This window comes from Rhinoderma darwinii, chromosome 2 (genome assembly GCF_050947455.1).
Source record: "Rhinoderma darwinii isolate aRhiDar2 chromosome 2, aRhiDar2.hap1, whole genome shotgun sequence".
Taxonomy (NCBI): domain Eukaryota; kingdom Metazoa; phylum Chordata; class Amphibia; order Anura; family Rhinodermatidae; genus Rhinoderma; species Rhinoderma darwinii.
The window spans coordinates 113625313-113650393 of NC_134688.1; the positions used below are offsets into that span (position 1 = coordinate 113625313).

At 42.6% G+C, this 25081-nt stretch overlaps 1 protein-coding gene across 1 annotated transcript in view; it reads left to right on the top strand.

Annotated features, from left to right (window-relative positions):
* CD63 (CD63 molecule) overlaps positions 1–15646 on the top strand; it is a 33857-nt gene extending 18211 nt beyond the window's left edge. Inside the window, exons 3-8 of the mRNA XM_075852159.1 lie at positions 11449–11637; positions 11752–11826; positions 12498–12593; positions 12969–13106; positions 14473–14556; positions 14942–15646. Of these exons, the coding sequence (XP_075708274.1) occupies positions 11449–11637; positions 11752–11826; positions 12498–12593; positions 12969–13106; positions 14473–14556; positions 14942–15007 (648 nt within the window). The 3' untranslated portion in view covers positions 15008–15646. The remainder of the gene's footprint in view (positions 1–11448; positions 11638–11751; positions 11827–12497; positions 12594–12968; positions 13107–14472; positions 14557–14941) is intronic.
* The last annotated feature ends 9435 nt before the right edge of the window (positions 15647–25081 follow it).

Here is a 25081-nt window from a genome sequence, read left to right on the forward strand (position 1 = left end):
AGACCGAATTTACGTGCAGGGAGCCGGGCTCCTAGCATCGTAGTTATGTACGACGCTAGGAGTCCCTGCCTCTCCGTGGAACTACTGTCCCGTACTGAAAACCCGATTACAGTACAGGACAGTTGTCCTGCAGAGAGGCAGGGACTCCTAGCATCGTACATAACTATGATGCTAGGAGCCCGGCTCCCTGCACTGTGTTCGGTCCGGGACTTCCGGCCGAAATACGTCCGTCCATTACGGACGTTATGTGCTCGTGTGAACCCAGCCTAATAGTGCAGTTTGAACCCAGTGAAGTGGTGCCGGAAGTCATGTTGTTTTCCTAATATTAATGATGTGCTGAGACAGCCCCAAGTGACTGATGATGGGTGTGTAGCTAAGGTGCAGGTGGGGCATGTGCCCTGGGTGCAACAAGGAGGGAGGGAAGGGGCGTATACTGGACCGGCAGCAGCAGCATGGTTGAGAACCGTCTTGAATTTGCTGGGACTGTCATGAATTTAGAGACTGTCTCTGCAAATTACTGTCCCAAACGCATCCCAGCAACTGCTATATCCAATCGTATCTGCGTCCTGAGGACGCAGATACAATTGGATATTATGGCAGAGCAGGAAACTATCTGCTCACTGGTCTGCCATTCACACTTCCTGGAGCAAAATCCCCGGCCAGAGCGTTGGCAACACCCAATAAAGATGTTAGACTTTAGTATTGGTAGGATGCAGCTATTTATGTACTATGGGAGACAAAACATGACACGTGGGCATTCGCTATAGAAAAAAAGCAAGATTACAAAATAAAGATCTTGGGTTGACTCCTGTCCGCAAGAGATGACCAGAAAGCATCACTTCTGTTTTGAATTACCCTTGATTTCAATGGTAATTTTGTTTCAGTAGGATACCATTTGGTCTCCGCTCGCTAGGTTTCGGTCTTTTGCTTCCGTAAAAAAAAAGTGCAACCCTTTTGCGTCTTTGAAAAAATACGGAAACCTAGCGAACGGAGGCAAATGGATTCCAACTGAAACAAAGGAATTACCATTGAAGTCAATGGTAATTCTAATGGAAGCGCTGCTTTCCACTTTGTATTTCGTGATCTCTTCCTCTGATGGAAGAGCGCTAAACGGGAGATGACGGTAGTGTGAATTTAGCCTAAGTTATCAGTCGCGACAAGGATTGCCACATCTGTACCTTCTTTTAACGAAGACTTACAGATTAGAGCCATCGTAGAAACATGACGTGGAATAGGGGAAAAAGCAGCGACTCTCTCCTGAGGGAATGGTGTCGGCTTGCCTGAGTTTCTCATGTGACTAGCATCCATGATTTGAGTATTCAGTGCCTGGTGACTGCCTGGATCAATATTTACCAATGTGATATAAAGCAGCTGGAGAGAACAGACGCAGGCGTCTTTAGCAAGATTAACCACTTGGCTTCTAGAAAAAAAGACCTTCTCCGTCTTATCTATTTTACACTTCTAATTGTACAATAATCCAACGTTAATAGTTTAACTAGTTAACCATCATAGCAATGGTAGAATTGATGAAAGTGTAGCTAAACGTTCAACAAGCTTTTGACGTGTCAGTGACATGTCAGAAGTTTTGATTGGTGGGGGTCCGAGAACTGAGACCCCCACCAATCACTAAAACAAAACTGGAGAAGCGCTCGTGTGAGCGCTGAGCCGGTTTAGTTTCTGTCTAGCTGTTTCCAGAAATCCAATGTAGCGGTGTATAGGCTTAATAGAAAGTCTGAGCCCGTACACCGCTACATTGGCTTTCCAGAAATAGCTGAGCAGAAGTCTCAGTGCTCGGACACCCACCAATCAAAGCTTCTGACGTGTCACTATGACATGTCAGAGGTTTGAACATTTAGTTACCCTTGTTGTGGAATGGTTAAGAGGCGCTGCAGTGACTTGGTTCTAATCTCTGATTAGGTATTTTTCTATAAATGAGGCTTCGATCACATCTGCTCTAGGGCTCCCTTCTGTATGAGCTTTCAGTCGGAACGGAGGCCTTGGTTCCACAACGGAGACAAGGGTTCTGTCGTTTTGATGCTATGACTAGTGTAGTCTACTACGGTATGTCAAAACGGAGGAACCCTTGCACAACAGACAAATGGAAACCATTGGCACTGGATCAGTCGCCATTTAAATCAATGGTGATGGAATCGGAAACCTATGGTTTTTGTTTGTCAGGGCTCCATTCCGACGGGAAGCTCCGGTGGAACGTCTGAATGGAGCCCTAGCGCAGATGTGAACGAAGCCTAAAATCTATCAGGAATGGCAAAATGAACCCAGACGTAGGAATTTTAGGCATGTTCTCAGAAGTACAGTAATATATTGGGGTAGGTTTATACAAAGTGAATGTTGTACTGTTAAAGAGGCTCTGTCACCAGATTTTGCAACCCCTATCTGCTATTGCAGCAGATAGGCGCTGCAATGTAGATTACAGTAACGTTTTTATTTTAAACGCGCATTTTTGGCCAAGTTATGACCATTTTTGTATTTATGCAAATGAGGCTTGCAAAAGTCCAAGTGGGTGTGTTTACAGTAAAAGTCCAACTGGGCGTGTATTATGTGCGTACATCGGGGCGTGTTTACTACTTTTACTAGCTGGGCGTTCTGATGAGAAGTATCATCCACTTCTCTTCAGAACGCCCAGCTTCTGGCAGTGCAGACGTCACTCACAGGTCCTGCATCGTGTCGGCACCAGAGGCTACAGTTGATTCTGCAGCAGCATCAGCGTTTGCAGGTAAGTAGCTACATCTACTTACCTGCAAACGCCGATGCTGCTGCAGAATCATCTGTAGCCTCTGGTGCCGGTGTCTTCGCTCGTCCGACACGATGCAGGACCTGGGGCAGGAAGTGAGTGACGACACAGCGTGATCTCTCGAACACGCTGTGTCTGCACTGCCAGAAGCTGGGCGTTCTCGTCAGAACGCCCAGCTAGTAAAAGTAGTAAACACGCCCCGATGTACGCACATAATACACGCCCAGTTGTACTTTTACTTTTCAACACGCCCAGTTGTACTTTTGCAAGCCTCATTTGCATAAATACAAAAATGGTCATAACTTGGCCAAAAATGCTCGTTTTTTAAAATAAAAACGTTACTGGAATCTACATTGCAGCGCCTATCTGCTGCAATAGCAGATAGGGGTTGCAAAATCTGGTGACAGAGCCTCTTTAAGCTTTAATCGTCTATGCAGGCTTTTTATTTTTAATCTGGCCATACACGTAAATTAAGCCAGGATGCTTGTGGTCAATTGTTAGTTGGATTGCTCATATGAGCGATTCGACCTATAAACGTGTCAAACTAAAATGGCAGATTTGGATGGGGTGGACGGACACCCACAGAGTGGGCTTGCCTTAAGTGACAAATGCTTGGCCAATCATGCGATACATTTGTAGTTTGAGCTGCAAACCTACAACCTGACTTTCTTTTTTTTTTTTTTTTTTTAAATCCGTGAATGCCCCGTCTGGACAGAACGCTGTCTTTCCTATTGATTTCAATAGGCAGATGCTTGTAGGCATTCAGCTACTGGGTTTTTCATGTGTATTTTGAGGCGTTTACAACCCCTAAATACGTCTGAATACAGTGTGTGAACATGCCCTAAGATCAGTGTAATTTTACTGACTTGCAATGTAATTTCATCATGTTTTTTTAGGTCCAACGCTGTATGCTTTCTTTATAGGTGTCTGGCAGCAGCTTCTTCCCTACTGAATGCATGTGCGCTTCGTCAAGAGTGCATTTGTATGAACTGGGAGGAATAGTTTTGGGCGACAGCTATCTAAAGTTTATAACTGGCTTTATGTACCCATTTGTGCATGAAGGTATTGTCATGCCGAAATCTGATACTGCCTTCACCCAGCTGTTGCCACAAAGTTAGACTCTGGTATTCTCTAAAATGTATGTGGTAGCCTTTAGATTTCCCTCTATTGGAAGTAAGGGTACCAGCCAAATTCATAAAACAGTCTTCGATTTGTTTTTCCTCGTTCACTAATCTTTACATTTGGTATTTCCTGCAATGTTAGTTTTTCTGTATTCGTGACCTTTTCTTCTGCTGTCAGCTGACAAAACCAGACTGCAGGCGTGACTCCCTACTCCAAAGAATGTGGTTTTTTGGTTGTTTTTTTTGTTTTGTTTTTGCGCAAACAGCGGGGTTCTGTACACCATTGGTCGCTTGGTATTACACTGATATTTGGGCTTGCGTGTCGCTCCTTACCCATAGAACTCAATCTTTGGAGCGCCTGACAATACGTTCTAGTATTGAGATTTCATTCTTGGTCAAACTCTCTCGGCAGTTTTGCAACTGAGACTATTTGTTCACGCTTTAGCATTATGGTCTCCATCCGAGATTGTGTGGCGTGTTGCTTTGCGGGTGATTTGTTTTTCTCAGGTTTATTGTGAAGTTAAAACATATAGAAGTTGGCAGGGGCAGCGCTAAGATCACTTGTTGGAGCTCCGCAACTTTCATGGTATGGCACTTTTCATGTTCATTCTACGGTTTGTGTTCATCTAAAGAGATTGCATGGCTGTATGTTTGACTTCATGTACCGGTTAGCCAATATGTCTAAACCTGCTAAATAGAAAGGGGTGTCCTGTATGTATTTATTTTTAGATACTTTATCATACACTGGAGGTCTCCTCCACATACCGTTTATTTATTCTGTTTGTCCTGTGAGTCTATACACCTGATTTTAGCGGTATTTATTATAGGTTATATTCCGCAGCGTTTACAGTAGCAGCAAAGTGGATGAGATTTTGAAAATTATGTCCACACTGCGGGGGGAAAAAGCAGCGTAAACGTTAACTTTGACCTGCAGTGCAAAATTTAATTCCGCATTATGTCCATTCATGCTGCATTTTTGTTTTTCCATTGTGGGTTTTCCTCATTGATTTCAATAGGAATGCAAAACCCGCAGCAAAGCCGAGCGTTGTGACTTAATTGCAGCGTTTACGCCGCAAAAATCACAATGCCGTAAAAGGAAAAAAAAAATCACTCAGATGACGCCCTTCTTCCTGCAGCCCGGCCTCCTGGGATGACATTGCATGCCATGTGACCACTGCAGCCAATCACAGGCTGAAGCGTCACATGGTCTGCAACGTCATCCAGGGGGGCCGGAGCAAACGTCCGAGGAGAGAGGGGGGGTAAGTATGATCGGCTTTCTTCCACTGTGGAATTCTCGGATGGAATGTCCTGTTGGTTCCAGGGCGGACACGCTGCATGATGTTTACACCGCGTATCTGTCCCGTGGGAACCCGGTATTTCTATAGTGGAAAAACACAAGAAAAAAAAAATTGTCCTCCAGCCATATTGTATGCTCTATGGAGTTGCAAGCATTTGGAACATTCTGAACCTGACTTAAAGTTTTGAAAGTCTCATTTTAGGGCCTTTGACTGTAGTTATAAAAGCATATGATCTCACGGCTGTTCCTTGCCGCGGATGAGCTCCTAGTTATGTGGTTTATTTTAGTGCACTGCTGGCTTTGTCAGCGAGAACTTCTTGGAATATAAATTATTAGTGTTGAAGGACCAGATATATTAGATCATCTTCCATTACTCCACCCGCACAGTAGTGACTATCTGTAAAATGAATCTTATTTTTTTTATTGTTGCCTGCAGCTTGTATGTTGAACGGATGTCTGTCAACTGCCTCCATAATGACGACATAATGTCTCCATGTTCAGTATATTCTATCAGGATTTAGGCAAGGATTCTGGCATAAATTCTGACAGTATCCACTCTCATTCTCACTGGCAATTCATGTGAATGGTGTATTTTATACCCCAGTCACATGCAGCGGGAAATATCTGTGCACATTGAACGCTCTGTGGATTTTAACGTTTCGGATCAGCTCCATTGAATTACAATACGGGTTAACGGTAGCAGAAATCCGTGTCCGCTGTGGATTTTGCCGTGTTTTTTCTGAAAATACATGTGAATCTAGCCTGAAGGCGTCCACTATAATGTCCTGCAACTTGTCATTTTTGAATTTCTTCTATGACTGGTTTATACCAAACTTAGACTCTTGGGTTGAAATAAAAATAAATAAACGTCCTCTTAGGCTTCGTTTACATCTGCACTAGGGCTCCGTTCTTTCTGAGCTTTCTGTTAGAATGGAGCCCTGACGGACACAAACTGAAACCACAGGTTTCCAATTCTATCACCATTGATTTGGTGATGGAATCCGAAACTTGTGGTTTCCGTTTGTCTGTTAGGGCTCCGTTCTGACGGAAAGCTCAGACAGAACGGAGCCCTAGTGCAGATGTGAACGAAGCCTGCCTTTGACGTTTTAAGGGAATTAAAACTTAGCTTCTATTTCAGATTGGAGAATGGGCAAAGACAAACAATCAGGAAGTCTAGGAAAAAGTCTGCCCCATTATCCCCGCTGAGAACATCCAAATATTTTTACGTACGTGATAGCTGGGAACTTTCACCAATATGAGAGAGAATCCTTCTATGAGCAGAGGACATTAGTGCTTGACTCCTATCATAATATTTGGCCTGAGACTATGAGCAAGTCCTGTGTGCCCTTGGTGGGTGATTGGTAAAGGCGTGTGCCTATCATCTAGTAACATTAACCTTTATTATAGATAAGGCACTAGGTAAATAGTCCTGATTGCAGATCTTTGGGTGTTACACTTCTACACTTGTAGACATGTGTCATGGTGCCTCTAAGATGCCCATACACTTGAGATGGTTTGTTCCTCCTAAAGCTATTCCTCCCAACTCGGCCAGGCATGCATGTGTATTTGAATTGGGAGAGGGGATTAGAGGCTCTGTCACCACATTATAAGTGGCCTATCTTCTACATAATGTGATCTGCGCTGTAATGTAGGTAACCGCAGTGTTTTGTTTTTTTTATTTAGAAAAAACAATCTTTTCACCAAGTTATGACCTATTTTAGATTTATGCTAATGACCACCTTTAATGCCCAACTGGGTGTGTTTTTACTTTTGACCAAGTGGGCGTTGTGGAGAGAAGTGTATGACTCTGACCAATCAGCGTCATACACTGCTCTCCATTCATGTACTCAGCACATGGTGATCCTGCTTTGTTCACTATGTGCTGTCACATACTCGCACATTAACGTTACTGAAGTGTCTTGACCGTGAATAGACCTTGCCCCCAGCCAGGACGGGATGTCTATATTCACAATCCTGACACTTCGCTAACGTTGGTGTGGGACTTGCAGCACTTCAAGCGTAATCTCGCTGTAAATCAGCGTGATCTTGCTTGCTGTGCTGTAAGTCCCATACAAACGTTGCTGAAGTGTTGGGATTGTGAATAGACATCTTGGCTGGAAGCGATGTCTATTAACTCTCAAGGCACTACAGTAAAGTTAATGTGTGAGTAAGTGACCGCACATCATGATCTAGCAAGATCACTATGCGCTGAATACATGAATGGAGAGAAGTGTATGACGCTGATTGGTCAGCCTCATACACTTCTCTTTACAACGCCCACTTGGTAAAAAAGTAAACACGCCCAGTTGTCTAAATATAACGTTAAAAACACTGGTGTCATCTGCATTATAGTGCCGATCTCCTTATGTAGGAGATAGGGCACTTATAATGTGGTGACAGAGCCTCTTTAAGCTATTGCCAGACAACATGCCTGATCCTTTCCCCCCTTTTTTTTTTTTTTTTTTTTTAAATTTCTCCCCCTTGGCATCTACTGTCGGGAGATTCTCTCTTTCTCTGGTGGTCTCGTCCTTCCAAAATAGTCTGGTTCGGCTGCTTATCCTCTAAGGTCTATGGGTGCCTTTTTAGTCTTTTCAGGCAGTAAATCTATTCTCCATCTTTCACATTTTCTTCACCGTTCACATCCTTCTATTGCTCTGTTATACAAGAAGAGGCACATTGTAGAATTCTTCCACAGTTAAAGGCAAGTATCTGTCTGGCATTCTAGCTTTCTTGTATTTCCCTACTTTTTCTTGCAAAAACAGCAATCGGCAGCCCTATTCTCTTTTGGTTGAGTAGATCATAAGAAAATGCATCACTTCCGTGAATTGTCTGTTCTCATGGATCTGTTGGAAACCGTTTCTGCGTGCGTGTCCACCTTTTCAAGTTGTGTGTGTTTTTTTGTTTTTTTTCCAATGGTCAGAAAATCATCTGAACAACCAGCCTCCATATGTCTTAACATATGGATGTCTTAAGGGGGCGTCCACTGCTTTGGACTTGGTGGTGAAGATTTGATCCCGCTCTGCCAAACTCAACAAGCCCATTTATTACTTGGTTGATAGTTGTTGTTTTTGTTTTATATTTAAACATATTTTTAGGTATTTTTACATGTCACTATTTTTATATTAAAAAAATCCTAAAATCTTGCAGTTTTCCCTTTGGCCACTATTACACTGGCTGATTTTGGCCGGTGCAGCGAGCGCCGATCAACGAGCGGTCTCGTTGATCGGCTGTAATTTGCTCCTGTCACACGGAGATATGTATGTGGACGAGCACTCGTTGCTTTGATCACTCATCCCCATACATTATTATCCTGTCGGCAGCCTGTCACCCTTTTTACACACACGTGCTGCCGACAACGAATAATATTTGACTTTTTTTAAAGCGATACAACCATCAGATTGAGTGTTTGCTCGTTCATCTGCTGATCGCTGCCCTCTTTACACAGGGCAGTTATAGGCAACTCTCGTTCTATGAACGATCGTTTGCCCGATAATTGCCCAGTGTAAAACCCTCATTAAAGAGGCTCTCACCACATTATAAGTGCCCTATCTCTTACATAATTTAATCGGCACCATAATGTAGATCACAGCAGTGGTTTTTATTTAGATAAACTATCAATTTTGACCGTTATGACCTATTTGAGATTCATGCTAATGACTTTCATAGACAGCTGGGTGTATTTTTACTTTTTGACCAAGTGGGTGTTGTAAAGTAGTGTGACGCTGACCAATCAGCGTCACACTTCTCTCCATTCATGTACTCACACACAGTGATCTCACGAGATCACACTTGCGGTTACTTACCCACACATTAACATTACTGAAGTGTCTTGAGAGTGAATAGACATCTCTTCCAGCCAGCGAGGTCTATTCACAATCCAGACACTTCGGTAAAGCTTGTGTGAGACTTAGCACAGCGTGATCTATGTGCTGTGTCATTTACAGCGAGATCACGCTTGCGGTCATTAAGTCCCACACAAACGTTACCGACGTGTCGAGATTGTGAATAAACATCGCATCCTGGCTGGAAGCTATGTCTATTCACTCAAGACACTTCAGTAACGTTAATGCGTGAGATCACTCCATGTGCGAGTACATGAATGGAGAGAAGTGTATGACGCCGATTGGTCAGCATCATACACTTATGTTTACAACGCCCACTTGTTCAAAAAGTAAAAATACGCCAAGGCTGTCTTAAAGTCATTAGCATAACCCTCAAATAGGTCATTACTCATCGTTTTTCTAAATAAAAACCACTGCTGTGATCTTCATTACAGCTCCTATCACATTATGTAAGTGCATTTATAATCTGGTGACAGAGCTTCTTTAACCCCTTAGTGACCAGCCCATTTTAGGCCCTAATGACCAAGCCATTTTATTTGTTTTTCTATAGTCTCATTCAAAGAGTTATAACTTTTTTATTTTTTCGTCTACATAGCTGTATGAGGACTTGTTTTTTGCGGGATTAGTTGTACTTTTTAATAGCACATTTTCGGGTACATATTTTTTTTTTTATTAACTTTTTTTTGGGGGGATTATAAAAAAAAACAAAACTGAAATTCCGCCATTGTTCTATGCGTTTTTAAATTGACGCCGTTCACTATGCAACGTAAATAACATGTTGCCCTTATTCAATGGGTCGGTACGATTACGGCGATACCACATATGTAGAGGTTTTTTGTTTTACGACTTTTGCACAATAAAAACACTTGAACTAAAATTATTTTGTTTTTGCATCGTTGCTTTCCAAGAGCCGTAACTTTTTTTTTTTTTTTTTTTTTCCCATCAATGTAGTGATTTTTTTGGGCTTGTTTTCTGCGGGACGAGACGTAGTTTTGATTGGTACTGTTTTGGGGTACATGGGACTTATTGATTTTTTTTTATTACTTTTTTGGGGGCAATGGAAAAAAATTGCAATTTCGCCATTGTTTTTTGCGGTTTTTTTTACGGTGTTCACCTTGCGGTTTAAATGACATATTAACTTTTATTAATGGAGTCATTACGGTTGCGGCGATACCATATATGTGTACTTTTATTTATTTTTTACACTTTTGCTAAATCCACTTTTTATGGAAAAAAATGGCTATTTTTTTTTTTACTGTAACTTATTATTAATCTTTTATTTCACATTTATTTATTTCACTAGTCCCACTAGGGGACTTTACTGTGCGATCGTCAGATCGCGGCTATAATGCTCTGGTATACTTCGTATACCAAAGCATTATTGCCTGTCAGTATAAATCTGACAGGCAATCTGTTAGGACGCGCCGGAGGCACGTCCTAACAGGCATATGTCCAGGGCAGACCTGGGGGCTTTTATCAAGCCCCCGGCTGCCATGACACCCCATTGGAGACCTGCGATTGCATTTGCGGGCTGCCGATGGGTGACAGAGGGAGCTCACTCCCTCTGTAAACCAAGTTAAATGCCGCGGTCGCTATTGACTGCGGCATTTAACGGGTTAAACGGCCGCGATCGAAGTAAACTTCGATCGCGGGCATTGGAGCGGGAGCTCAGCTGTCATCAGACTGCTGAGCCCCGGCTCCAGCCTGCACGGGAGACCCGTGCAGGACCTGGGCTAGGCTTACACCTTTTCACGTGAGCCTAGTCTAAGGCCCATTAGTGACCAACGTAAAAAGGCGTATTGGTGGTCACTAAGGGGGTTAAGCCTTACAATAATCTGACCCTTCCTGTTCTGTAGAGATCACTTCTCAGCAGTCATCGTTATCACAGGCAGGATTAAGATGACCGGTAATTCCTCTATAGATAACAGGGTCCACCATTGACACTAGATGGACACAACTACCCTCCTATCTCTTCCTGCACAGGTCACAGAGCATGCCTAGAAAACTCTCCCATAGAAGTCATGGGTTGCCGCCCCTTTTTTTTTTTTTTTTTTTTGGCAATTTCTTCTGCTTTAATTAAATATAGAGATATATTACCTTTTTGGGGATAACCTCTCTACAATTGACTGCCTTTAGACTTGGGGATTTGTGTCTCTTTTAAGAGGTTTAAGTGTCTCTGCACTGCTCAATCGTTTTTCCTAGCATTACACAGGCAAACAAAACTGAACCATACTCCAGTCCGAGTGAATAACAACTACTACCTAAGACTTTGAAAGGACTAAGTCTGTTTATAAAAAAAAAAAAAGTTGTGACTCCATCTAATGGAGCAAATAGTTTTTGTGTTTGCAATGATGCATGGTGTCGTGATTAGTAACTGAACTATGCACCGTTAATGTGTACTTCTCCTGCATTCATTTTTTTTTTTTTTCTCTACAGATTTGTGGTTGTGCTCTCATAGGACTAGGAATCTATGTATTGGTCCAAATGCACAACCCACAAGTATTTAAAGATGCCTCCTCGTTTGGCGCCCCTATTGTCATTATCGTAGTTGGGGTCATCATTTTCTTCATCTCCTTCTTTGGTTGCTGCGGAGCCGTAAAAGAAAACTACTGCATGGTCACCACTGTGAGGCCACTTTTCCTGTTTAACTGATAATAGTATGGAAAAACTGTTAATAATAAACCTGTATTGGTTTTAATACCATCTTTTTGTTTTCTATGTCCATTTTCCTGTGACCAGTTTGCAGTTTTCCTGGTTTTGATATTCCTGGTTGAAATAGCAGCTGCAATTGCTGGATATGTTTACAGGGATCAGGTAAGCCTGTTCTGTGGTTTTTGTGTTTGTTTTTTAAAGTATCTCGTCAGGGCCAAACATGCTACTCCCCCTTCCAAAATTCCACAGTTCTCCCAGAGTGTGACCCTTACCCAATAGGGCATGACCTATTGGAAAGCCATGGTGTTCTATTCGAGGTGGTACATGACGGACAAATCCTAGTAGCTAGATGGCCTAGAATTTTTCTGCTGTCAACTAATTTTTTGGGCTGTCTTCTATTGATGTCTATAAGTTCTTATTACCGGACTATCCATAAAGCAAATAAGCTACTGGAGTAGTCAGGGGCTCCTAAGGTCTACAGTAAATTGTCCACCTTTCATTACAAGACATTGTAGTTCTAGTTTATGTTTAATCGTGGCAGGTTGGCATAGAACGACAGCTGGAGATAGTTGTTGCAAAGTTCCTTGTGCCTTAGGAGTCCCAAAGACCCTCTGTCCCATGTGAACTGCTGTTTTATGATTGGCATGGATTTGGAAGGGGGTCAGGGAGAGTTGGTACAGATTGTTTCAGGGCCCAGGAGCCTAATACCTCTGCAGTCTACTTACACATAGAAGTCTTTACAGAAGAGCGCAAGTAACGCAATCTAGTTGGTAGGTTGTCTTCTAAGGGACTAAGTAAAATATTTTTTGACCGTTTTTGTTGTTACATTTTAGTTAAAGGATGCGTTTACAGACACCATCAAGGATGGTTTGAGCAAGTACAACACAACTGCAGACGCAAAGAAAGGAATTGATGACCTTCAGAAAGAGGTAAGTTTATTCAAACCTGCTGGATTTCTTGCAACTGTCATTGCAACACTGCCACATTCACTTCCATTACTGCAAAGCAGCCAGCCCGATACAGTGACCTCTTGCTCAGGATTCCGACCTTGTGGGATCCCACAGGATGGAATAATGTAGTCTACTACACTATTCCGTCCTTTGGAAAAAAAATGTATACCAGCCCAACCGAGACCAAAACATTATTTTGCTCTGTCAGGCTGATGTACATGATGATCGTGTCCATAGGGCTCCATCGGGATCTCTCTCGACATACACTATAAACGTAGGACAAATGTGATTGCCTATTCACCAAAAGGTATGTGTGCTAATTTTTTTTATTTTATCCCCCCCCCCCCCTTCTAGTTCCAGTGCTGCGGTATCAATAACTTTACCGACTGGCAGAACTATGACCCTTTTAAAAACAAACAGCAAGTACCTGATTCTTGCTGCAAGGAGTTTGCTGTAGACTGTGGCAAGAACCTTTCCGGAATTTACACTGTGGTAAGTATGGATTGATCAGAGTATGTTTTAGTGTAAGATTGATTGTGGCACGTCTCGGAAGCAATATTTATCTTCCTGCAGTACTAGAGGGGGAAAAAAATCAGCAGAATTATGACTTTGCCTCCTGAAGTTACAGGTCCAAAATCTGGAAAAAGATGGATCCAAAACCTAAGTGGAGAAGCTGCCCATAGCAACCTGTCAGATTTCTGCTCTCTTTCAAGAGACTTCTTGTAAAACGAAGGCCTTATTCACACGGACGTGTCTGTTTTGCGCGCACAAAAACCGCTGCGTTTTGCGTGCGCAAAAGGTCCTTGTGTCAGCATATGATGCGTGGCTGTGTGATTTTCGCGCAGCTGGCATCATTATGACACTCTGTTTTTATGTTTGCAAACTTTTTGTTTTCATTTTATTTATTTCAATGTTGCGCGAATCACGCACGGCAGCCGTAAGTGCTTCCGTTTGCCGAGCGATTTGCATGCACCCATTGACTTCAATGGGTGCGTGCAGCGCGAAACAATGGCAAATATAGAACGTCATGAGTTTCATGCAGCGGCCATACGCTGCGTGAAATTCACTAACAGTCTGAACGGCCCCATTCATTCACATAGGTCCGTGCGACACGCGTAGCACGGACGTATAACACGTTCATGTGAATAAGGCCTAAAGCAGCAAGTAGACTGGTTGTTAATGGATTTTTTTTTGTTAAAGTGGGACAGAATATAATACCTTCCTGTTTGAGCGTCTAATATTTTATGATCGCCTAATACAGACACAATATGTTAAACAATCTGAAATATTCTCCACCTATTTACAATAATGGTAAAGTTAATTTAGCTTTAGCGTGTGAACATTGCCTTAAAGTAAAAACGGCTGTAAAATACGGAGTTGTGTTCAAGGGAAAACCACCTCTGGTTTTCAGCCGTTTTTTTTTTAAAGCATCAAATGTTTTTTGTAGCTGTTTTTCTATTAACACAATGAAAAGCTGCTCAAGAAGTGACATGCCCTTTTTACGTGCCGGTTTTTTCAAACGGCCACTTAAAACCTCCCAGTCTGAACGAAACGCCGTTTTTCCCATCGAAATCCATGGGCAGATGTTTGGCGGAGTTCAGCTTCCGGGTTTTTTTTTTCGAGAAGTGTACGCCCCGAAAATTTGCTGAAAACTCTGTGTGTTAACATAGCCTAAGGCTTTAGATTTTATATGGACAAACAAAACTGCAGAAAAACCCTTCTCAATCCTTAAACTTTGACACCTAATATAAACATATGTAGGACATACATTCAAATAAGGATACAATTTTTCTCATATATGTCGTAAACTGCTTCTTTACTCAATCTATGTACTTATGCCTTACTTTTCCTTACACAGGGTTGTGTGCCCAAAATAGAAACCTTGCTTAGAAAAAACATAGGCATTGTAGCTGGAGTTGCCTTGGGTATTGCCTTCTTTGAGGTGAGTACTTATTTTCGTTTTAAGGGTTTGTATACTCCTCACTCTCATTGGCACAATCCGAGAGCCATGTCTGCTGCAGCTCTCCATACTAACATTGTGCACATTGTGCACATGGTGTATCCCTGCACTATGGATGGCATGGACAAGCTGAATTTTTACAGCTGCCCTAGGAGATTGGTGGGGCTCCCAGCAAAGAGACTGTCCCTTACCCCATGATCTGTCCTGTAGAAGGAACGGATGTATAAAATTGGCTTTTTTTTTTTTTTTTTTTTTTTTTTAAAGCGTTCCAATGTTATGGCAAAAATGTGTCACATTAATGTGTCCGCCAGTGCTCTGTTTTTTATTAGTATTGCGTCAACCCTTTCGACTCTTCTTCTTCTTTCAGGTCTTGGGAATTGTCTTTGCCTGCTGTCTAATGAAGGGAATTCGCAGTGGATATGAAGTCATGTGACCTACTCACTCCACTGTAAAAATTATGCCGTGATGTCACTTCCCTGGTTGCCATATTAAGATACACACTGGCGTTTGCTTCATTTGCATGATTTGCAGCTTATTTGCATATGCCACCCTGTAGCTTGATAAGGCAAAGCGTTTATTCCCTGTGTGAATTAGTTAAATGTATTCTGAATCATTAGCTGTTGTGTTTAAGGGAAACCTGTAGCTGTCACTTTACTCTTGCTCATATCTTCCAAGTATACTGCACACTTTAGCTACAGACGTGCCTGCAAGCAAATGTAAAGTAATTGATCCTCTTATTTTAAAACGTTACCAGTCTTGTTAAAGATAATTTATTGGGGAAAAAACAGAAATAATGGAAACAGACTAACATTCCTTCAGTGCCTTAACGCAATATTTTTGCCTCTGCCCAAAAGTGAGTGGACTGTAAATATTTCAATGCAAAAGGAAAACCAATCTAAATGTAAAAAGTGTATAACCTGTGCCATAAATGACTCCAAGGGGTAATATCCTGTAATTTTTTGCTAAATAGTATGTGCTATGTTGTACTCTACGATTACTGTCACTTTCGATTTCTATGAAAAAAAATATATGTATTTTTTTTTATTGCCATGAATAAAGTGGTTAGAACGGCTGTCTAGTCTGAGCTCGTTTGTCTTTTTTCACTTTAGATGTGTAGTAATGTCTGCAGTCTTCAGACTAGAGCAGACTTGTTTGTCAACCTATTTCTTTCAATACAACTTTTAAGGGTATCCTTTGATTTGCTGGTCTTCTTGCCTTGGGATTTAGACATGTTCAATGATAAAGTGAGTGTGATTCATGTGCTGGTAATTGCTTTGATAAACCCCCCGCCCACACTGAACAAATATTCTAATTTGTTCAAGCTCCTGTGAAAGATCTGGCCTTGTACTGCGTTTTGGGACATTACTGTAGTGTTTAAGTCTAAAGAAAAGCCCCTTAAATACCTAAAATCATGCTAAAATACATATTTGCAGCAGTTTTTACCTTATAGAGAACCTTTCACCTGCCCATACATGTGCAGCATGTAATAGGCAGGGCTGCACAAACCCTGGGGCACTTTACATTTTTCTCCTACCCTCCTCCGTTATTTAGATATCGTTGCTGTTCTGTTTTGAGCCCGATATTTAAAGAACCCCTCTGAACTGTCAATGGGGAGTGTTTAGACAAGAGGGCGTGTAACATTGCTGTGACGCTTTGTGGTAGTGTTCAGATAGCACTAGGTTTTTCCTCAGGTGCTCAGAATAGGCACCCAGTTACAGAAATAGAAAGAATTGTATTCGGCACACTTGGAAAGGTAAAGTACAGCCAATTCTAGGCCTATTTCTAGGACTGAACCAGAACGGCTCCTTCTCCAGCAAAGCAACCAGCATGGAAGCAGCAGGACGCGTGGAACGACCTGAGCGATCAGAGCCAGGAAGATCCTCCAGTCCGATACTTTAAACCGCATGGGATCTTCTAGGAAGTGTGGTAGGACAGACCTTTTTTTCACATTATTAATTTTTTTTCTTGTATATTGCATGTTTCCTAGGTCAGAGGGTCCCAGGAAAAAATTGGGCAAAGCTCGCAACATAGAATGTGCTGTGTGTAGTAGGAATCTAGCAGCCTCTTATCAAAAACGGTTATGCCAGCTTTGTTTAGATAAGATCCTGGCAGAAGAATCCCCTAGCCTTGCCTATAGCATAAGAGATATAGTGCGTACAGAGGTTAAGAGCGAACTTGGATCCATCGGAAAGCATCATGATCGTCCTAGCACCTCGTGTGTCAAGACCTAGGTATTCCTAATTCCTCTAGCGAAGAGGAAAGGTTTGAGGAAGGGGAGCTAGGCTCCTCAGTTTTCCTCTGATGGGGGAGGGAAGAACTTTTTCCTAGCAGATGACGTGGACCAACTTCTTAAAGCAGTCCGGGCCACTATGAATATCGATTACCCCAAGGAACCCCGGTCTGTGTAGGGCATTATGTTTGAGGGCCTGGGTCTTAGGAAACAGGACTTTTCCTGTTCACGGGAATATAACCAGCCTCATTAAGAGGCAATGGAAGAACCCTGACAGGAAATTAGGCATTCCCAAGATTTTGTAGAGAAAACGATCCCAGTCATTACTTAAACCCTCCTCAGACTGGATGCCCCGGTAGCAAAGATATCCAGGAAAAATGGCTTACCGTTTCAGGATCTTGGGTCTCTCTCCGATCCTATGCATAGGAAGGCAATTACCTAAAAAGAACCTGGGAAGCCTCTGCGGGGGCTTTTAAGCCAGGTATTGCAGCTACATGTGTAGCCACGTCTCTCAAAATCTGGATAGCTCAGTTAGAGCTTCATCTCAGGGACAAGACTCCTAGGGATCAGATACTGGCTTCCCTCCTGGTTTTGTCTAAGGCCACAGATTATTTTTTTTATTTTTTTTGGCTGATGCCTCAGTGGACTCTGTCTGTCTGGCAGCCAGATCCGCAGCATTATCCAACTCGGCCAGAAGAGCAATATGGCTGAAAACATGGAAGTGAGATGCAGGCTGTAAAGGGAAACTTTGTTCTAGCCCTTGTTCAGGAGATTTTTTTGGTTTGGTCCCCCACTGGATGATGATCTGGAGAAAGCATCCGATAGGAGGAAGGGGTTTCCTACCCAGGGCAAACAAGACTCCTTTTGTCCCAGGAAATTTAATAGAAAATCTATTTCCAAGGGACAGGATTTTAGATCCTCTAAATTCCCTAAAGAACAGGGGTTTCTTGTTTAGGCCTCAGAGCGATCCCAAGAATGAAAATTACCAGCAATGATGCCAGAGGGAGCGTGGGGTAGGAGGTAGCTTATCCCTTTTCTATCAAGAATGGGAAAGTATCTCCTCAAACAAATGGGTTCTAGATCTCATAAAAACCAGGAGACTTTCGCTCAGGTGGCAGATGAAGGTAGAGAATCTCGGGAAGGGTGTTTCATGGGAAATGTCCCCAACCCTGAACATTACAACAAATGCCAGTCTTTGGGGGTGGGGAGCCCATGGTGAATCCTTCTGCCTTCAGGGTCAGTGGGATCCTCAAACCTCCATAAGATATTCCAACCTACAGGGAGCTGTAGGCAGTACTTCAGGCAAGAAAAAAAACACAATTCCTATACTTTCGGGAAGAATGGTAAAGGTTCTTTCAGACAACACGACTACAGTAGCATACATAAACCATCAGGGAGATACAAGATCAGGGCTGATGGCTATAGAGATCTTTTCCCTAGCCACCTTATAAGTGGCCTATATTGTATATAATGTGATCAGATTACAGCAGTGTTATTTAGAAAAATGATCATTTTTGATGGAGTTATGACCTATTTTAGCTTTATGCTAATGAGTTTCTTAATGAACATCTGGGCGTGTTTTACTTTTTTGGCCAAGTGGGCGTTGTACAGAGGAGTGTATGACGCTGACCAATTGGCGTCATACACTTCTCCCCATTCATTTACACAGCACATAGTGATATAGCTATATCGCTATGTGCAGCCACAAACGCACTAATGTTACTGTAGTGTCCTGACAATGAATATACATTACCTCCAGCCAGGACATGATATCTCTTCAGAATCCTGACACTTATGTAGCGTCTCTGATATTTACACCAAGGCAAGCGTAATCTCGTGAGATTACAATGTAACCTGTCATTTCAAACGAGATTACTCTTGCCTTGCTGTAAATATCAGACGCTACGGAAGTGTCAGGATTCTGAATAGACCTCACGTCCTAGCTGGAGGTAATGTATATTCATTGTCAGGACACTGCAGTAACGTTATAGTATGCTTATGTGCCTGCACATAGTGATATAGCTATATCGCTATCTGCAGTTTAAATGAATGGGGAGAAGTGTATGATGCTGATTGGTCAGCGTCATACACTTCTCTTTACAACGCCCACTTGGCCAAATTGTAACACGCCCAGTTGTTCGTTAAACTCATGACCTATATTAGCTTTATGCTAATCTGTCAAATGATCGTTTTTCTAAATAAAGACCACCACTGTAATCTACATTACAGCGCCGACCACATCATGTACAATATAGGCCACTTGGGTTGACTGAGCCTCTTTAAACTTAGTCCTCATGTCTTTTATGGGTTCATCCTTTGGTCTCCCTGCCCATTAAGTTTCTCACTCTAAAGATGAAGTTTTTACTAGCGGTTACCAGAGTAAGTGAAATTCTGGCCCCCCCCCCCCCTTACACTTTAGTATTGGACGATAGAGTAATTATGAAGACCTTAGCAGGTTTTTTTGCCAAAGGTAATTTTCCCTTTTAATCAGGTCCAGGAGATTATTCTTCCCTCCTTTTGTGACTCTCCAAAAGAACAGGAATTTAGTTGTTTAGACGTAAGGAGATGCTTAGTCCACTACCTGGAGGTCACAAAGGACTGGAGGTCTTCAGAAAATCTCCTTCAGTTCCAGGGTCCAAATAGAGGTCTGGCAGCTAGCAGACTGACAATAGCACAGTGGATTAAACAGGCCATACACTTAGGGCTCATTCAGACAAATGTATAATATTTCCATGCTACGCGCGTGATTTTCACGCGCGTCGCACGGATCTATATTCGTTAATGGGGCCGTTAAGACTGTCAGTGATTTTCACGCAGCGTATGTCCGCTGCGTAAAACTCACAACTTGTCCTATATTTGCCTGTTTTTTTGCGCATCACGCACCCATTGAAGTCAATGGGTGTGTGAAAACCGCGCACGGCACACGGACACTTCCGTGTGCCGCGCGCTACAGTAGTCAAAACTATGAATGAAAACAAAAGCACCACGTGCTTTTCTGTTTACAAACATAAAAACAGTGTCATAATGATGGCAGCTGCGCGAAAGTCATGCAGCCACGCATCATATGCTGATGACACACGGAGCTTTTGAGGACTTCTTTTGCGCACAAAACGCAGCGTTTTTGCGTGCGCAAAACGCATATGCTTGTGTAAATCCGGCCTTGGGGTATGTTCACACATGCAAACGCCAAATATGTCTGAAATTACGGAGCTGTTTTCAGGCAAAAACAGCTCCTGAATTTCAGACGTTTTGACAAGTGCATGGGTTTTTGCGGTGTCTTTTACGGATGTAATTGGAGCTGTTTTTCTATGGAGTGAATGAAAAACTGCTCCAATTACGTCCCAAGAAGTGACATGCACTTCTTTGTGGCAGCCGTCTTTTTAAAAAAAAAAAAAATGGTTTGGAGCCGTTTTCCGGCCGTGATTCCAGGCTTAATATGCCTGAATTACGTCCGTGAATAGGGCGTGTGAACATACCCTTAGTCTATGTGGGCCAGAACACTAATCCCCCATAGTTCTTTGGAGCTCATTCCACCAGAGCTGTATCTACTTCTTGGGCTCATCTAGACCAGATTTGCAGGGTGGCTACATGGAGCTCACCCCACACCTTTATTAAACATTATGGATTACAGTTGCATTCAGTCACTGACTTAGCCTTTGGTAGGACAGTTCTACAAGCTCTAGTCCCACCCTAAAACTGGGGTTCTATTTTACATCTCCAGGGGTGCTGTCATAGGTGGAAGCGTAAAAGATTGTATACTTACCGGTAGTCGGTTTTTCATGAACCTATGACAGCATCCCCCCCCCCCCCTAGTTTCCTCCCCCGCCTTCAATAAACTTCCTTGATATCTCCTATATAGTGTATATATGACTATAATCACTAAGGTTAAAGAAAAAACGGTGTGGGGAGAGGTGTGGCCTTTTATTATATATATATATATATATATATCAGTCAGGCTTCCTGTCCAGCAAATGGGATGTCTCTCCAGGGGTGCTGTCATAGGTGCATGAAAAACCTATTACCGGATTATTTTTGTGGATTGCATTGCCTGTTACCTGTCGCGGTATGGAACTTCCTCGTCCGGATGGAACTCCAGATATGTCCCAGGGTCACGTGAGTCTCGCCCTTGGGGTAAGGGTTATGACTCCTTTTGTATGCACACCATACTTTACCTACCTTCTGTTTTCTCTAGGATAAAGATTCCTCTCAGAGACAAACTGATAAAAAGGTTAAAAAATGTGCGACTTGTGCAAAAAAATTGCCAGAGTCACATAGGAAACAATTGTGTCAGGATTGTATTGCAAAAATACTAAAGGAGGAACAACCAACGTTCATGTCTGAACTTAGGGCTATGATTCGTGAAGAAGTGGGTCAGTCAGTAGCCTCCCTCGCCCCTCCTCAAGAAACTCCCTCCCACTCCTGGGCAAAAAGACCACAGATGGAAGTGGATCAAAAATATTGTCCTCCCTCTCAGGGGTCTGACTCGGAGCAGGAGTGTTATTACCTATCGGAGGGTGAGTTAGAAGGAGATGAACTCTTGCCTTCAACTTCTTCCACTCAAGAGAAAAAATGTTTCTTCTCTTCCGAGATGTCTGATACCTTAATTCAAGCAATACGGGAAACCATGGATATTCCCGAAGTAGACCAACCACATACCATCCAGGATGAGATGTTTGGAGGTCTAACGGAAAAGAAAACAAAGGTTTTTCTGGTAAATGAAAATCTCAAAAGAATGGTGACAACTGAATGGGAAGAGTCAGAAAAAAGGCTCTTCATTTCAAGAGATTTTAAAAACGGACTTCTCTTTGATCCAGAAGACACGAAACCTTGGGATGAGATCCCAAAAGTAGATGTCCCAGTAGCCAGGGTTGCTAAAAAAAAAAAAACGCAATCCCATTTGAAGATTCCTCGCAGTTGAAGGATGCCATGGACCGAAAGGCAGACGGGCTACTGAAAAGAACGTGGGAATCTTCCTCTGCTTTGATCTTGACTAATATCGTGGCCACATCAGTAGCAAGAGCAATGTTTATATGGTTAAACCAGCTGGAGACCCATTTGATGATGAAGACATCACGACAAGATCTATTAGAATCTCTACCCTTACTAAAAATGGCAACCGGATTCTTGGTAGACGCTTCAGCGAAATCTATTAGATTTGCTGCCAGGAATGAGGCTCTCTCAAATGCTGCTAGAAGAGCATTATGGCTCAAAATGTGGTCAGGAGATACGAAGTCCAAGAACAAATTGTGTTCTATCCCGTTTACAGGGTCTCTGATGTTCGGTCCTCTCCTCGATAACATGCTGGAGAATGCAGCAGATAGGAGAAAGGGGTTTCCTGAAGAGAAACCAAAAAAAACCCCTCAGTTTGGGAGGTTTCGCCAACAGAGGGATCCTACCTTACAGAACTACAGCGGGAAAGGGAAGTCCGGTCGCTGGAGTTACCCCAAAGGAAAAAGGGGTCGAGGATATCTCCTTAACCCAAATAATTCATTCCAGCCCTCAAAGCAATGACGCCAAGAGCATAGGAGGAAGACTCCTACAATTTTATCCCAAATGGTCAAGATTAACCCAGAACCCCTGGGTTCTAAAGATCATAGAAGAAGGGTACAAAATAGAATTTTCCTCCATTCCTCCAGAGAAATTTCTAATAACCCAGTACCAAGCAAAAGACCTTCATCAGATCCTTATCTGGGACGTCCAGAAACTACTCAAATTGAGAGCCATTTCTCCAGTTCCCCACAACGAAATATGCAAAGGCCACTATTCAAAAATCTTCTTAGTCAAAAAACCAAACGGTTCCTACAGGACAATAATCAACCTGAAGGTCCTAAACAAATGGGTGAAATATCGAAAATTCAAGATGGAGTCTATCATATCGACTATTCCTCTAATAAGGGAAGAGGCATCAATGTGTACGATCGATTTAAAGGATGCGTATTATCACGTTCCTATCCACCCCGCGTACCAGAGATTCCTCAGATTCGCAATTCAGGACGGTCCTTCCATTCTCCACTTCCAGTTTGTCTGCCTCCCTTTCGGCATTTCCTCCGCCCCCAGAATTTTTACAAAAATTATGGCAGAGATCATGGCATTCGTAAGAAGTCAGTGCATAGTAATTATCCCATATCTAGACGACTTCTTGTTGACAGCAGATACTCCGTCTATCTTAGACAGTCATCGGTTACAGGTTCTTTCCCTACTACAGGAATTGGGATGGATAATCAACTTTCAGAAGATCGAGTCTTCCTCCCCAAAAACAGAAGGTCTTCTTAGGAGTACTGCTAGACTCCTCCCTTCAACATTCCTTCCTCCCAAGAGAGAAACAAATACTCCTACTGGCAGAAGTAAGGAAATTTTGGGGGAAAGACGCCTGTTCCATAAGGGAATGTATGCGGATGTTGGGAATGATGACGTCTTGCATCCAATCTATTCCATGGAGCCAATTTCACTCCAGACCCTTACAGAATCTGATCTTGTCCCAGTGGGATCGAAAACAGAACTCCCTGAATTCAAATTTCCGAGACTGAAATCATCCCTCCTGTGGTGGCTCTGCACAAACAACATAGACAAGGGAGTCCCTGGAGAATGGTCCCTAAACAGGGAAGTCTTTCTGTCCTTAACCCGAAGGTGGGGTTATCCACAAATAGACCTGTTTGCCACGAGGAAAAACTCCCAAGTAGAGACATTCTTCTCCCTAAATCTCAGAAACAACCCATTGGGAGTACATGCATAGTCCCAACCCTGGGGCATGGATTTGGCCTATGCCTTTCCTCCGTTTCCTCTAATACCAATGGTATTAAGAAAAATCCAGGAAGATTTGACAAAGCTCATCATTATTCTTCCCTATTGGCCAAAAAGAAGTTGGTTTCCAATCGTAAAATACCTAGCGTTGGAAGACCCTATCATGCTCCCAGTCAGGGAGAATCTTCTCTCCCAGGGTCCCTTATTCTTTCAGGGAATAGAAACTCTCTGAAATTGTCAGCCTGGATCCTGAAAGGCAGATCTTGAGGAACCACGGTCTGTCAGATGAGGTAATTTCAACTATCTTATCAAGTCATAAAGAAGTTACCTCAAAAATCTATCAAAAAATTTGGAAGAAATTCTGATCCTGGTATGGAGACCCAGGACCAGACCCCTTTTCTCCGAACATCGCGAAAATCCTAGATTTTTTACAATCGGGATTCAAAAAAGGGCTTAGTCCTAGTACCTTAAAAGTACAGATTTCAGCCTTAGGACATTTTTTTAATACTCCCCTGGCTGAACCTCGGTGGATCAGAAGATTCACTCAAGCGGTCTCTAAACTGAAACCTTCCCTAAAGAAATCAGTTCCTACCTGGGATTTGAATGTGGTGTTAACGACTCTTTGTGAACCCCCCTTTGAGCCGCTCGACACAATTAGTATGCACTTTTTAACTCTAAAAGCTGCATTCTTAGTCGCTATTACTTCAGCAAGAAGGATTGGAGAAATCCAATCTCTGTCAGTCATAGAACCGTACCTAAAAGTACAAGAGGATAAGATCATCCTAAAGCTGGATCCCTCCTTTATTCCAAAGGTATCTACTGTTTTCTATAGAGAACAAGAAATAATTCTACCTTCCTTTTATCCAGATCCCAAAAAACAACAAGAAGAAAAATTCCATTGCCTGGATGTCAGGCGAACAATTCTTCAGTATCTGGGAAGAACCTCCTCCTGGAGACGAGATAAAAATCTATTTGTCCTGTTTGGGGGAAAGAATAGAGGAAAGAAAGCCTCAAAAGGTTCTCTAGCGAGATGGGTAAAAACTACCATACAAGAAGCCTACAAGTCCCAAGGACTAGACTATGTGCCCCACAAGGCATCAGAGCCCATTCAACGAGGGCAGTTTCGGCATCCTGGGCAGAAAGAAGAGAAGCCTCTATGGACCAAATCTGCAGAGCTGCCACTTGGTCAAGCCATCATACGTTTTGCAAACATTATAGGCTCGATGAACATTCTGTCCGATACAGATTTAAGTTTTGGATGGAAAGTCCTTCAATCCGTAGTCCCGCCCTGAGCATTATAATCTGGTATTGCTCCTGTAGTGCTGTCATGAGGGATGTACTGGAAAATAGGAATTAGACCTACCGGTAATTGTATTTCCAGGAATCCATCATGACAGCACCCTTACATTCCCTCCTTTATTGAATTCTGATTTGTGAAAATTAACATGTCCGTTATTATCCCTAGAAATAAAATAGGGTTGCATCCATCCTGGTGTAGTAATTGAAAAACACTGGCAAGTGGGTGGTGGGAGGGGC